Source organism: Panulirus ornatus, chromosome 11 (genome assembly GCF_036320965.1).
Source record: "Panulirus ornatus isolate Po-2019 chromosome 11, ASM3632096v1, whole genome shotgun sequence".
NCBI classification, from domain to species: domain Eukaryota; kingdom Metazoa; phylum Arthropoda; class Malacostraca; order Decapoda; family Palinuridae; genus Panulirus; species Panulirus ornatus.
Genome location: NC_092234.1, coordinates 49,821,176 through 49,837,429, shown reverse-complemented (window position 1 = coordinate 49,837,429; position 16,254 = coordinate 49,821,176). Strand labels below are relative to the sequence as shown.

The following is a 16,254-nucleotide window of genomic DNA, read 5'->3' as shown; positions in this document are numbered from 1 at the left end:
TCAAACTTACCTCCCAATTGACTTGACCCTCAACCCTTCTGTACCTAATAACCTTGCTCTTATTCACATTTACTCTTAACTTTCTTCTTTCACACACTTTACCAAACTCAGTCACCAGCTTCTGCAGTTTCTCACATGAATCAGCCACCAGCGCTGTATCATCAGCGAACAACAACTGACTCACTTCCCAAGCTCTCTCATCCCCAGCAGACTTCATACTTGCCCCTCTTTCCAAAACTCTTGCATTTACCTATCTAACAACCCCATCCATAAACAAATTAAACAACCATGGAGACATCACACACCCCTGCCGCAAACCTACATTCACTGAGAACCAATCACTTTCCTCTCTTCCTACACGTACACATTCCTTACATCCTCGATAAAAACTTTTCACTGCTTCTAACAACTTGCCAACTTGGTTGGTAAGGTTATTTGATGTATGTATGACTCATGGTGAGGTGCCTGAGGATTGGCAGAATGCGTGCATAGTGCCATTGTACAAAGGCAAAGGGGATAAGAGTGAGTGCTCAAATTACAGAGGTATAAGTTTGTTGAGTATTCCTGGTAAATTATATGGGAGGGTATTGATTGAGAGGGTGAAGGCATACACAGAGCATCAGATTGGGGAAGAGCAGTGTGGTTTCAGAAGTGGTAGAGGATGTGTGGATCAGGTGTTTGCTTTGAAGAATGTATGTGAGAAATACTTAGAAAAGCAAGTGAATTTGTATGTAGCATTTATGGATATATATATATATATATACATATATATATATATATATATATATGTATATATATATATATATATATATATATATATATATATATATATATATATATATATATATATATATACATGCCTTCGAGGAGGATGATCACTCCCCGCGTGACTCCTTCTTCTGTTTCCCATTTTAGAAAGTTAATACAAGGAGGGGAGGATTTCCGGCCCCCCGCTCCCGTCCCCTCTAGTCGCTTTCTACGACACGCGAGGAATACGTGGGAAGTATTCTTTCACCCCTATCCCCAGGGATAATATACATATATATATACATATACACACACACACACATACACACACATACGCACATACACACACACACACACACATACATATATATACATATGAAAAATGTAAGAAACAATTTAGAAAACAAACTATTAGCTTGAAATGAATGAAAAAATGAATGTCACGCTACCTCGCAAACGCGGGAGACAGCGACAAAGTATAAAAAAAAAAAAAAAAAAAAAAAAAAAAAAAAAATATATATACATATATATATATATATATATATATATACACATAAACGCTCATATGCACACATATACATACATATGCACATTTCACATGCCTTGGTTCAGTCCATTGACAGCACATCATTCCAATTCACTCTACTCCTTGCTCACCTCTGACCCTCCTGTATGTTCAGGCCCTGATCATTCAAAATAATTTTCGCTCCATCCTTCCATCTCCAATTTAGTCTCCCAATTCTCTTTGTTCCCTCCACTTCTGACATATATTTTCTTTGTCAATCTTTCCTCACTCATTCTCTTCATATGTCTGTGAGAACCTTCTCAGCACACTGTCTTTGCTCTCTCAACCACATTCTTCTTATCAACCTTTCCATACTCATTCTTTTCATATGTCAGAACCATTTCAGCACACCCTCTTTTGCTCTCAACCACATTCTTCTTATTACCACACATCTCTCTTACCCTTTCATTACTTACTTGATCAAGTCACCTAACACTACATTTTTTTTCCTCAAATATTTCACCCTCTTCCACACAGCCTTATTTATAGCTTATGTCTCGCATCCATATATTGTTGGGACCACTGTTCCTTCAAGCACACCTATTTTTGCTTTCAAGGATTATGTTTTCTCTTTAAACACTCTTCAGTGCCCTCAGAACCTCCATCCCCTCCCCACCCTTTGACTCGCTTTCACTTCCACAGTTCCATTCGCCACAATGTCCAATCCCAGGTATCTGAAACACTTCGCTTCTTTTGACTTTTCTCCATTCAAACTCACACCCGAACTACCCTGTCCCTCAACCCTGCTGAACATAATAAACTTGCTTTTATTCACATTCACTCTCAACTTTCTTCTTTCACATACTCTTCCTAAATCATTCACCAACTTCTACAGTTTCTCACTTGAATCTGCCACTAGTGCTTTATCATTAGCAAAGAACAGTTGACTCCCTTACTAGGCCTTCTTCTTACCCTTAGACAGCATGCTCGCCCATCTCTCCAAGACATTCACATCTACCTCTCACCACCCCATTCATAGAGAAAATGAACAACCATAGGGACATCACACACCTCTGCCACAGACCTGATGGAATCCATCCCAATGTGCTGAAAGAGTGTGCTTCTGAACTTGCACATGTGCTTGTTCATATGTTCTGTTTAAAATCCAGAACTTTTTCTTCATCTTGAAAGCATGCATTGGTACATCCCATCCCTAAGAAGGGTGACCATTTTAACCCCTCTAATTATCATCCTGTTGTTATGACATCTGCCATTTCAAAAGTCTCAGAATTCTTTCTCAACTCTCATCTCCTCAAACATCCTGAATCTCGGTCTTCTCTCTGATCATCAGTGTGTCAACTGTAAGGTGAGATCCACTGGTATTATTCTTTTTTATCTCACTAATGTCTAGTCATCATCCGTGAAAGATTTTGGGGGATCCTATGTAGTTGTTGTTGATATATCCAAAGCTTTTGAAAGGGTGTGGCATTAGGGTTTCATCTCTAAGCTCCCCTCTTTTGGCTTCCTTCCTTCGCTTTGCGCCTTCATGTTTTAGCTTCCTCTCTGGCCTCTCTATCTCCATGTTTGTTAAGGGATCTGCGTCTACCCCTTTTCTCCATCACCAGCGGTGTTCCTCAAGATTCTGTCCTATCTTCTGTACTTTTTTCTCCATTTTGCCAACAACTTCTTTTCTTCTAAAATAACGATTGCACTCATACACTGATGACTCAGCACTTCATTCATCCATGTCCATCATTTCTGCTCCTTCTTCTCTCGCTCAGTCTGCATCCCGTCTCAACACAACTTCCTCAAAAAACTCAGACGTGGATAGGATATCTCATTGGGTAGATGAAATCTGTTAGATTTTAATTCCTCTGAAACCCAGTTTCTGCCTATCTCTCTATCAAAAATTTCTCAACTTTCCTCCCATAATTCAGTGAACATACTTGGTGTTACAGTAACATACACTTATCTTGAAAACCCCACAGTACAGAAATAGCTGTCTGCCTCTGTGAAACTGAGAAACCAGTATAAATATTAATTTTTTTTTCTTCTTTTTTGAACAGTTGCTCTATTTATACAAAAGATTGATCCATCCTTGGATGGAGTACCCCTTTCACATCTGGGGTTGTTCTAGCTTTGCAACCTGACCCGACAGTTAAGTCAAAAACAATCTAACTTTCCAGCTTTCTTAGGCTAACTTCAAAACTTGGCCCACTTATTACTTTGGTTTTTGCTTCCAAGGGCTGGTTACATGTGTTCCCCCATCACTAGCTAAACCACACAATATCAGCAGGCTGCTGCATCACATGATTACTGTGTGGCTGTTGTTAACTCAAGGATAGGCAATTTTGAAAGCTTTCTTTCCCAACATTTCAAAGCTTTGGAATTCTCCATCCTATATGGCTTTCCCAGTAAATGATTTGGCACTTCTTAAGAGTTGCTTTTCACTTTCTCTAAAATTCATGAATACTTTCCATTTTCTCTTCTTTTTCCCTTTCATTAACCCCTTCATATTTCAATTAAGGTGTGGCCTAATGTGGTCTTTTGTTCGTGACATGAGCCTTCAGTGCAAAGAAAAAACGCACAAATTTGCTGAAAACTTACAAGCATACCATCACTGCAGAGGATAACAAATAAAGGGTTACACATAAGATGATAAAGGAAAACAAGGTAAACTTTTTGTTCATGTGACCATCCAAAAAAGCTCATGTCAAGGGGTATACCCTAAAGACCAAATAAGTTACCTTTGATGAATCTGCCTAAAATTATAAGCTACTCTCTGTACACAGGGTGTCAAGGAAAAGGGCTATGAAATGTGAATATGGCTTTTGGGCTGGTTTCATCATTTGCCTTGGGAACAGAGAGGGTTATGAGGATTATGGTCTGTCCTAAGGACAGACGAGGATGTAGTAGTATTAGGGAAATACACCCCAGATAAGGGGGTAAATAGGCCTGTTTACCTAATTATATACAAAATGTCATATCCCATAGTGATAATCTGAAGTATACAAATCATCAAAATGTTTGAATCAACATTTTGTATTTTGATATTAGATAAGGTAGAAGATAAATTCCAAATGTCCTAGAACCCATTTTATTGTTTCATTTTTTCAATATTAGCTGTATGTGCTGAGAAGTTAGACCCTAATGTGTTTCCCAATTTTGTGATTTCTCTGTTATGAGGGAAACTTGTCTCTTTTCTTCTAAGCTAGTGACACCCATCAGTGTGTTAAAAGTGTAAGATGAACTTGGCACTGTATGATCAGCTGCTGAGTGAATTTGGAGAAAGATGGATAACAGAGCATTCATTGCATTATTGACCTTTTCTTGTGTCAGATTAAATGTTTCTGAATGGTTAGATTACATCATTTAGAATGAGTGAGGAAAGATTGACCAAGAGGATATATGTCAGAGGTGGAGGGAATGAGGAGAAGTTGGAGACCAAATTGGAGGTGGAAAGATGGAGTGAAAAAGATTTTGAGTGATCGGGGCCTGAACATGCAGGAGGGTGAAAGGCTTGCAAGGAATAGAGTGAATTGGAATGATGTAGTATACCAGGGTCTATGTGCTGTCAATGGATTGAACCAGGGCATGTGAAGCGTCCGGGGTAAACCGTGGAAAGTTCTATGGGGCCTGGATGTGGAAAGGGAGCTGTGGTTTTGGTGCATTATTACATGACAGCTAGAGACTGTGAACGAATGTGGCCTTTGTTGTCTTTTCCTAGCGCTACCTCGCACACATGAGGGAGGAGAGGGTTGTTATTTCATGTGTGGCGAGGTGGCGATGGGAATAAATAAAGGCAGACAGTATGAATTATGTACATGTGTATATATGTATATGTCTGTGTGTGTATATATATGTATACATTGAGATGTATAGGTAGGTATATTTGCATGTGTGGACATGCATGTATATACATGTGTATGTGGGTGGGTTGGGCCATTCTTTCGTCTGTTTCCTTGCGCTACCTCTCTAACGCGGGAGACAGCGACAAAGCAAAGTAATAATAATATAGCATTCATCATTTTTCCTGTAGTTTGCCTTGAAGAACCAATGGTGGGTAATGCAGTAACTGACTGGGACATTGAAACCTGTGTGGAAGATTGGCATGACAGTTGTGGCTACATGCAATGAAAATTATATGGCAAGTGTCAGCAATGACACTCAGATTGTTACCTGCGCTGAGACTGGCTGGAACCTTCCTCCTGCCTGTTATCCTGGTGAGTTTTAGCTTCCTTCTTTATTGAAACGATCTACTTTTGTCAATATATTAGCCTTTCTTTGAAGATGTACCAAAACTTTTGAAATAATTTACTGGTCGAAAAAATTTTGACTATTGTCTTGGACAATCGCATGCTTACCAAATGGCGTCCTAGCTTCACTCTTTGATGGTTATCAACTGACTTATATTTCTCTCATGTGTCTCCCCTGATGATGTGATTATTACACGAAAGAGCACTTGGGAACTTATCGTGTTTCATTTTCGCGTGGACTCGTAGGAATATCTTGATCACGCGCAAAATTGTGATCCTTTCCAATATTTTTTTTTTTTTTTTTTTTTTTTTTATACCTCGTCGCTGTCTCCCGCGTTTGCGAGGTAGCGCAAGGAAACAGACGAAAGAAATGGCCCAACCCCCCCCATACACATGTACATACACACGTCCACACACGCAAATATACATACCTACACAGCTTTCCATGGTTTACCCCGGACGCTTCACATGCCTTGATTCAATCCACTGACAGCACGTCAACCCCTGTATACCACATCGCTCCAATTCACTCTATTCCTTGCCCTCCTTTCACCCTCCTGCATGTTCAGGCCCCGATCTTACAAAATCCTTTTCACTCCATCTTTCCACCTCCAATTTGGTCTCCCTCTTCTCCTCGTTCCCTCCACCTCCGACACATATATCCTCTTGGTCAATCTTTCCTCACTCATTCTCTCCATGTGCCCAAACCATTTCAAAACACCCTCTTCTGCTCTCTCAACCACGCTCTTTTTATTTCCACACATCTCTCTTACCCTTACGTTACTTACTCGATCAAACCACCTCTCACCACACATTGTCCTCAAACATCTCATTTCCAGCACATCCATCCTCCTGCGCACAACTCTATCCATAGCCCACGCCTCGCAACCATACAACATTGTTGGAACCACTATTCCTTCAAACATACCCATTTTTGCTTTCCGGGATAATGTTCTCGACTTCCACACATTTTTCAAGGCTCCCAAAATTTTCGCCCCCTCCCCCACCCTATGATCCACTTCCGCTTCCATGGTTCCATCCGCTGACAGATCCACTCCCAGATATCTAAAACACTTCACTTCCTCCAGTTTTTCTCCATTCAAACTCACCTCCCAATTGACTTGACCCTCAACCCTACTGTACCTAATAACCTTGCTCTTATTCACATTTACTCTTAACTTTCTTCTTCCACACACTTTACCAAACTCCGTCACCAGCTTCTGCAGTTTCTCACATGAATCCGCCACCAGCGCTGTATCATCAGCGAACAACAACTGGCTCACTTCCCAAGCTCTCTCATCCCCAACAGACTTCATACTTGCCCCTCTTTCCAAAACTCTTGCATTCACCTCCCTAACAACCCCATCCGTAAACAAATTAAACAACCATGGAGACATCACACACCCCTGCCACAAACCTACATTCACTGAGAACCAATCACTTTCCTCTCTTCCTACACGTACACATGCCTTACATCCTCGATAAAAACTTTTCACTGCTTCTAACAACTTGCCTCCCACACCATATATTCTTAATACCTTCCACAGAGCATCTCTATCAACTCTATCATATGCCTTCTCCAGATCCATAAATGCTACATACAAATCCATTTGCTTTTCTAAGTATTTCTCACATACATTCTTCAAAGCAAACACCTGATCCACACATCCTCTACCACTTCTGAAACCACACTGCTCTTCCCCAATCTGATGCTGTGTACATGCTTTCACCCTCTCAATCAATACCCTCCCATATAATTTACCAGGAATACTCAACAAACTTATACCTCTGTAATTTGAGCACTCACTCTTATCCCCTTTGCCTTTGTACAATGGCACTATGCACGCATTCCGCCAATCCTCAGGCACCTCACCGTGAGTCATACATACATTAAATAACCTTACCAACCAGTCAACAATACAGTCACCCCCTTTTTTAATAAATTCCACTGCAATACCATCCAAACCTGCTGCCTTGCCGGCTTTCATCTTCCGCAAAGCTTTTACTACCTCTTCTCTGTTTACCAAATCATTTTCCCTAACCCTCTCACTTTGCACACCACCTCGACCAAAACACCCTATATCTGCCACTCTATATATATATATATATATATATATATATATATATATATATATATATATATATATATATATACATAGGGAGGTAAATGCAAGAGTTTTGAAAAGAGGGGCAAGTATGAAGTCTGTTGGGGATGAGAGAGCTTGGGAAGTGAGTCAGTTGTTGTTCGCTGATGATACAGCGCTGGTGGCTGATTCATGTGAGAAACTGCAGAAGCTGGTGACTGAGTTTGGTAAAGTGTGTGGAAGAAGAAAGTTAAGAGTAAATGTGAATAAGAGCAAGGTTATTAGGTACAGTAGGGTTGAGGGTCAAGTCAATTGGGAGGTGAGTTTGAATGGAGAAAAACTGGAGGAAGTGAAGTGTTTTAGATATCTGGGAGTGGATCTGGCAGCGGATGGAACCATGGAAGCGGAAGTGGATCATAGGGTGGGGGAGGGGGCGAAAATCCTGGGGGCCTTGAAGAATGTGTGGAAGTCGAGAACATTATCTCGGAAAGCAAAAATGGGTATGTTTGAAGGAATAGTGGTTCCAACAATGTTGTATGGTTGCGAGGCGTGGGCTATGGATAGAGTTGTGCGCAGGAGGATGGATGTGCTGGAAATGAGATGTTTGAGGACAATGTGTGGTGTGAGGTGGTTTGATCGAGTGAGTAACGTAAGGGTAAGAGAGATGTGTGGTAATAAAAAGAGCGTGGTTGAGAGAGCAGAAGAGGGTGTTTTGAAGTGGTTTGGGCACATGGAGAGGATGAGTGAGGAGAGATTGACCAAGAAGATATATGTGTCGGAGGTGGAGGGAACAAGGAGAAGAGGGAGACCAAATTGGAGGTGGAAGGATGGAGTGAAAAGGATTTTGTGTGATCGGGGCCTGAACATGCAGGAGGGTGAATGGAGGGCAAGGAATAGAGTGAATTGGAGCGGTGTGGTATACCGGGGTTGATGTGCTGTCAGTGGATTGAATCGGGGCATGTGAAGCGTCTGGGGTAAACCATGGAAAGCTGTGTAGGTATGTATATTTGCGTGTGTGGATGTATGTATATACATGTGTATGGGGGGGGGTTGGGCCATTTCTTTCGTCTGTTTCCTTGCGCTACCTCGCAAACGCGGGAGACAGCGACAAAGTATAATAAATATAAATATAAATACATTTATTTATTTATTATACTTTGTCGCTGTCTCCCACATTAGCAAGGTAGCACAAGGAAACAGACGAAAGAATGGCCCAACCCACCCACATACACGTGTGTATACATACGCATCCACACACAGCACATATACATACCTCTACATCTCACCGTATACATGTATATACACACACAGACATATACATATATACACATGTACATAATTCATACTGTCTGCCCTTGTTCATTCCTGTTGCCAACCCACCACACATGAAATGACAATCTCCTCCCCCCACATATGCATGAGGTAGTGCTAGGAAGAGACAACAAAGGCCACATTCATTCACACTCAGTCTCTAGCTGTCATGTATAATGCACCGAAACTACAGCTCACTTTCCACATCCAGGCCCCACAAAACTTTCCATGGTTTACCCCAGATGCTTCATGTGCCCTGGTTCAATCCATTGACAGCACGTCAATCCCAGTATACCACATCGTTCCATTTCACTCTATTCCTTGCACCCCTTTCACCTTCCTTCATGTTCAGGTCCTGATCACCCAAAATCTATTACACTCCATCTTTCCACCTACACTTTGGTCTCCCACTTCTCCTCGTTCCCTCCACCTCTGAAACATATATCCTCTTTGTTAATCTTTCCTCACACATTCTCTTCATGTGACCAAACCATTTCAAAACACCCTCTTCTGCTCTCTCAACCACACTCTTTTTATTACCACACATCTCTCTTACCCTTTCATTACTTACTCAATCAAACCACCTCACACCACAGATTGTCCTCAAACATCTCATTTCCAGCACATCAACCCTGTTCCGCACAATTCTATCTATAGCCCATGCCTCACAACCATATAACATTGTTGGAACCACTATTCCTTCAAACAAAGCCATTTTTGCTTTCCGAGATAATGTTCTTGACTTCCAAACATTTTTCAACACTCCCAGAACTTTCGCCCCCTCCCCCATCCTATGATTCACTTCCACTTCCATAGTTCCATCTGCTGCCAAATCCACTCCCAGATATCTAAAACACTTCACTTCCTCCAGTTTTTCTCCATTCAAACTTACCTCCCAATTGACTTGTCCCTCAACCCTACTGTACCTAATAACTTTGCTCTTATTCACATTTACTCTCAGCTTTCTTCTTTCACCCACTTTACCAAATTCAGTCACCAGCTTCTGCAGTTTCTCACCCGAATCAGCCACCAGTGCTGTATCATCAGCGAACAACAACTGACTCACTTTCCAAGCTTTCTCATCCACAACAGAATGCATACTTGCCCCTCTTTCCAAAACTCTTGCATTCACCTCCCTAACAACCCCATCCATAAACAAATTAAACAACCATGGAGACATCACGCACACCTGCTGCAAACCAACATATATAGGTGTTGGAAAGAATCACAATTTTGTGCATGATCTTGGACAATCACTTGTTTACCAAATGGCATCCTAGCTATATCTCTTCATTGTATATCAACTGCTTGTTATATTTCTTTCTTGTATCTCCCCTAATGATGTGATTATTACACAAAGGTGCACTTTCATTTTCCCTGTGGACTCGTAGGAATATACAGGTGTATATTTGTGGATGGGCCGTTCTTCCTCTGTTTTCTGGCACTATCTTGCTGACACAGGAAACGGCAATCAAGTATGATAACTAAATGACTAATAAATACATATCGTTTGTATTTGTCATACAGAAGTAGCATTCCAAAATGTGACCATTGGAGTCTCTCCAAATCATAGGAATGGCAAAAAGCATACGAAGTGATCCTTTTGCCCATGCAGTGAGAAGCCTGACATATGTGACAAAACAGATATGTAGGGCCAAACTTTTATCCAGGTCATACGCTTTACAACCAAAATGATGCTCACAGCATTTTTAACGAGGGGGTTGGTAGAATGTTTTTGCAATATGAATGTCAACTCACTGCAGATGTACATGAAAGAATTTAGACTATTTACACAGTTTCTCAGCATTATAATGGTGGATAGGGTATCAGCATAACACTTGAATACACAACAGCACAATCTATCAACAGAGTGGAAAAGACACTGTTTACACATTGAGTTCTAGCTTGCAACTGACAAACTGCTACTCAAGACTTTGCACTGTTTGACTGTCCCAACATTTTCCAGTCATGTTTTTGAAGGCCCCTGGTGACTTGTTTCTCTAGGCTTGTGCTTTCAAAAAGAAGCTGTTGCACTTTACAAACAGTGAAAATAGCTGTGTTTGTTAAATTTTTTGTTTCAAATTCTTCATAGAGCATGGGTACATATATACTGTAAGTAATGACATGTGAGTCTGCTGGAACAAAAGAAACAAAATCTGGATGATAGAAAAATTCTGAAAACACATTTGAATTCAGCATGCAAAAATACATTAGAAACACATATTTTTTCCATGGCACAAAATTTTTGTTCACCAGTGTAATTGATAGGTTCAAACAGCATACAGTACTTAGGTTGTCAAAGCAGAAGGTATAGAATAGATTATTTGATGAGAGCCTCAAGTGTCTTTGCAGGTTCTCTAGCAAAAGACAGCCATAGACTTGACAGTATTCTGCATATTATTGGTCTTAAAGACTTAAAGGCTTAAAATGCTAATAATAATGTTCATTTAGATATTTTGAGTGACTCTTTTTATGGGTAAAAATTGGATAGAGAAATAGACAGTCTTCTAAGATGGTAATTTTCCAGTCTCACCTGTGCTATGGGAAGATATGAGATACCTACTTTGCTAGAATGGGACTCTACTTGTGACAGTTACTTTGGATTAGGAGCATATTTCTGAAAGTTAAAGTATATCAGAGATTCATATTAAGACATGAATTCTTTATAACAGTATGTATATATCTGTAAAAAGGAATTCTTTAAAAAAAATTTTGTATTGATACTGTGCTGAGATTCAGTTTTCCTCTTGCTGAGTCCATCTTTCTGTCCATTTTTAATGTCAGAGATTAAAGTACAAGACATTGATTTTCTTCATGGTTTATGAATAAACTGCACCAAAATTATGACCCACCAGCATGCACAGCATCACCCCCTGAAGCTGGAGCCAGTATGACAAGAGACAGCCTTACGTCCAATGCTGTCAATGCTTCAGTTACATATACATGTCTTTCTGGCTTCTACATACCAATTGATGAGGTAAGTTGCATCTCATTTTGTATTTTTTATTATTTTGAATGCACCGATAAAAGATGTATGTTATTGATCACTCAGTTTGAATAATTATCTGGAGATATAATCTTGTGTACTTTGCTAAAAACTTTAGAACTAGTACTTAAAGAAGCAGTGCAATTCATTCTGTTCTATCCAATCTTCTCTGTGCAGACATTTCCTGAGGTTATATCAGAAGTTAATGTAACCTGTAGCAGCAGCTTGCAGTGGGTGAATAATGAACCTCTCCTGTGTTCTGCATGTAAGTTAGTTTTAAACACATTCAGTACAGCTTCTTTCTAAGTTTAGTATAGCGTATACTCAAACATCAAAGCATGTTCACATCCCTTATATTTTGTTGCAGATTAACTTAAAATTATGTACATTGTACACATCAAATATTTCATTAGTACGTTTATGGGCTGTATCATACCCATAGGTGGATTGTCCTCAGGTTGCCATAAGATACTTATTAGGCTTCCAGATCCAGTTTGACATCATTAAGGTGTCTAACTGGATATTTATTAGACCATCTGGAAACTGTTGCTTAAGGTTTCATTTAATCAGTTTTCAAGTGGCCTTAGGAAATTTCTCAGCTCTAGATTTTTCATTCTTAAAAATCTTACATAAAGGAATGATTTTTGAGATTTCCAAATAAGTATTTTTCACATTTCATGAGGACAACTTTTAAGGTCTTAAGACAGACATTTATACTACCATGAGGTTGATATTTTTAAAGTGTTCAGGTTCATATATTGGGTTTTTTGGTGGAATTTTCCTAGGTATCTTGCTGAACAAATTATGCATAGTCATAAGAGGTACTTCTCAGGCCTTTTGTTACATTATTTCTCGTGTATCTAGGTGGACATTCTTGATGTGTTTAGGTATGTAGTTTTTGAGTAGGTGGATAGTTTTTATCTCCATATAAACACTCCCCTAGTATCCAGAGAAACATCTTCATGATGAATGTACTTCTATTGAGTGCTATGAAAATCTGACTTCTGGTTTGATAAAGCATTACCCCTTTTGGATGTGTTGAGAGTTGCAGCTGGTGGGATGTCTGATCACTTCTTGATTGAGAGAAGGATGAGAGTTTGTAAAGGCTTTGGGAAAAGAGGCAATGACATTGGTGGAAAGAGAGTGGTGAAAGTAAGTTAGCTTGAAAAGCAGGCTTATTTAAGGGAATACCAGGATGAATTGGATGAGGAATGGCTAAAGGTGAGAGTAAATGAAATTACAGGAATGAGTAAGTAATGGGAGGTATCTAGGGGAGCACTGCTTATATGTGCAAGAGAAGTATGTGGAAAACAGGATATGGGCAAGTGAGAAAGGGTAATGAGTGGTGTAATGAGGTAGTTAAGTTGTTAATGAGAGAGAAAATAGTTGTATAGGCATTACCTGCAGGGAAGAATGTGAGTGATTGGGAGATGTACAAGAAAAAGTGGCAAGAGATCAAAAGAAAGACTCAGAAGCTGAAAAAAAGAGGACAGAGTTGGAGTAGGAGAGTATTGGTAACATTTAGAAAAATAAGGAGAGGAGGATGGTGAAAAATGTCAGGAGAAGAAGAGAATAAATGGGATTATCAATAATGATAACAGTGGGGGAAGTGGTAGCAGGCAAGGAAGAGGTGAGGAGGTGGTGGCATGAGTATTTAAATTATTTGTTGAATGTGTTAGTGTGGCAGAAGTTAGGTGTTTGGGACGTGGATGAATGCGAAGTAAAAAAGTCCTGGCAACTGATTTGGTGAAAAAAGAAAGGTGTTGAATGCCATGCATAAGATGACGCATGGCAAAATGGCTGGAGTTGATAGGATTGCAGTTGAATTATTCAAGAAATAGGTGACATAGTTGTTGATTAATCAAGATATTCAATGCATTTATGGTTAAATTTTTTTTTTTCTTCTTTTTTTTAAGGCTGCAGTCACAGACAAAAGTCCACATCAATACCAGGCATTAATTGAAATATAGAGAGGTTTATGAAATGTAAAGAAGAGACGAAAGAGAGAATTTATGAATTTTGCAGGAAGTGAAAAACCTGTCTCTTAGAATGTGCCAGTTCATATTTTAATTTCAAAACAGAAAGGTTTTTGGTCTAAGAAGATCCCTGAACTATTACCTGCAGTTTTGGTCTTTTTTAAGGATAATGGATTTGCTTGAAAACCTCAGTATCAGGAATATTTCTCATGCTAAAATCGAATCTGAGGTTCAAATATATGCTATGGGATATAAAGGCATGTAAATAAGTAATTAAAAGTTGCTCTTTTAGGAGATTCTGTGATTCTTTTTTTCTTGGATATCTCTCAGCATGGGGAACTATTATGAGGTACTTTCTGTAGTTATTGCAAGTATAGATGTATTTCATTGTCATAATTCAATTATAAGTAAAACAAAAAAATCAATTTTTGATACTTTTCTGAGGGTAATAGATTTGCTTGAAAACTTCAGTATATGAATTATTTTTCATGGTAATTGGAATATGGTGTTGAAATGTATGTTGGGGACATTAAGACCTGTACATAAGTAATTGATTGTTACTCCTCTAGAAGACTGTGATTATTTGTTTCTTATTTTTTGGTATCTGTTAGCTTGAGAGAGCAATATGAGATATATTCCATGATTTTTTTTATGTTAAAAGCATTTCATGTGTATTTATATATTTATAGAGTTGTGCGCAGGAGGGTGGATGCGCTGGAAATGAGATGTTTGAGGACAATGTGTGGTGTGAGGTGGTTTGATCGAGTAAGTAATGTAAGGGTGAGAGAGATGTGTGGAAATAAAAAGAGCGTGGTGGAGAGAGCAGAAGAGGGTGTTTTGAAATGGTTTGGGCACATGGAGAGAATGAGTGAGGAAAGATTGACCAAGAGGATATATGTGTCGGAGGTGGAGGGAACGAGGAGAAGTGGGAGACCAAATTGGAGGTGGAAAGATGGAGTGAAAAAGATTTTGAGTGATCGGGGCCTGAACATGCAGGAGGGTGAAAGGCGGGCAAGGAATAGAGTGAATTGGATCGATGTGGTATACCGGGGTTGACGTGCTGTCAGTGGATTGAATCAGGGCATGTGAAGCGTCTGGGGTAAACCATGGAAAGCTGTGTGGGGCCTGGATGTGGAAAGGGAGCTGTGGTTTCGGGCATTATTGCATGACAGCTAGAGACTGAGTGTGAATGAATGAGGCCTTTGTTTTCCTTTCCTAGCGCTACCCCGCACACATGAGGGGGGAGGGGGATGGTATTTCCATGTGTGGCGAGGTGGCGATGGGAATGAATAAAGGCAGACAGTGTGAATTGTGTGCATGGGTATATATGTATGTGTCTGTGTGTGTATATATATGTGTACATCGAGATGTATAGGTATGTATATTTGCGTGTGTGGACATGTGTGTATATACATGTGTATGGGGGTGGGTTTGGCCATTTCATTCGTCTGTTTCCTTGCGCTACCTCGCAAACGCGGGAGACAGCGACAAAGCAAAATAAATAAATAAAATAAATAAATATTATATATTTATTTATTATACTTAATTGCCCTTTCCTGCATAAGCAAGGTAGCACCAGGAAACAGACGTAGAAAGATCCATCCACTTTCTTACACACACAATGTACATATACATATATTTTATTTTTTTCGTTATACGTTATAACCAATTCCTGCATCATTGAGGTAGTGCCTGGAAACATACAAAGAAAGACCTATCCATTCATTTCATTATTATGATTATATTTAAACGCTGTTTCCCGCATCAGCCAGATAGCGCCCAGAAACAGATGAAGAATGGTCCATCCACTCATGTATACATATATATATATACGCATATATACATACACATACACAGACATATACATATATGTACATAGTTACATATTCATACTTGCTTGCCTTCATCCGTTCCTGTTGCTACCCCACCTCACAGGAAACAGCATCGCTACCAGAGGCTTCATTGAGGTAAAGCCAGGAAAACAGACAAAAAGGCCACATTCGTTCACACTCAGTCTCTTGCTGTCATGTGTAATGCACCGAAACCACAGCTCCCTATCTATATTCAGGCCCCACTGACCTTTCCATGTTTTACCCCAGACGTTTCACATGCCCGTATGCCACATCATTCTTTTTCACTCTATTCCTTGCAAGCGTCTCACCCTCCTATATGTTCAGGCCCCAATCACTGAAAAATCTTTTTCACTCCATCCTTCCACCTCCAATTTGGTCTCCCATTTCTCCTTGTTCCCTCCTTTTCTGACCCATATATCCTCTTTCTCAATCTTTCCTCACTCATTCTCTACATATGTCCCAAACATTTCATCACACACTCTTCTTCTTTCTCAGCCACACACTTTTTGATACCACACATCTCTCTTACCCTTTCA

The 16,254-nt window shown here is 39.7% G+C and overlaps 1 protein-coding gene across 1 annotated transcript in view; it reads left to right on the top strand.

Moving 5' to 3' along the window:
• The window catches only part of LOC139751510 (uncharacterized), an 82,359-nt gene that overhangs the window by 43,469 nt on the left and 22,636 nt on the right, over nucleotides 1–16,254 (top strand). The window contains 4 exon segments of the mRNA XM_071666997.1: nucleotides 5,292–5,338; nucleotides 5,340–5,475; nucleotides 11,759–11,880; nucleotides 12,067–12,154. Of these exon segments, the coding sequence (XP_071523098.1) occupies nucleotides 5,292–5,338; nucleotides 5,340–5,475; nucleotides 11,759–11,880; nucleotides 12,067–12,154 (393 nt within the window).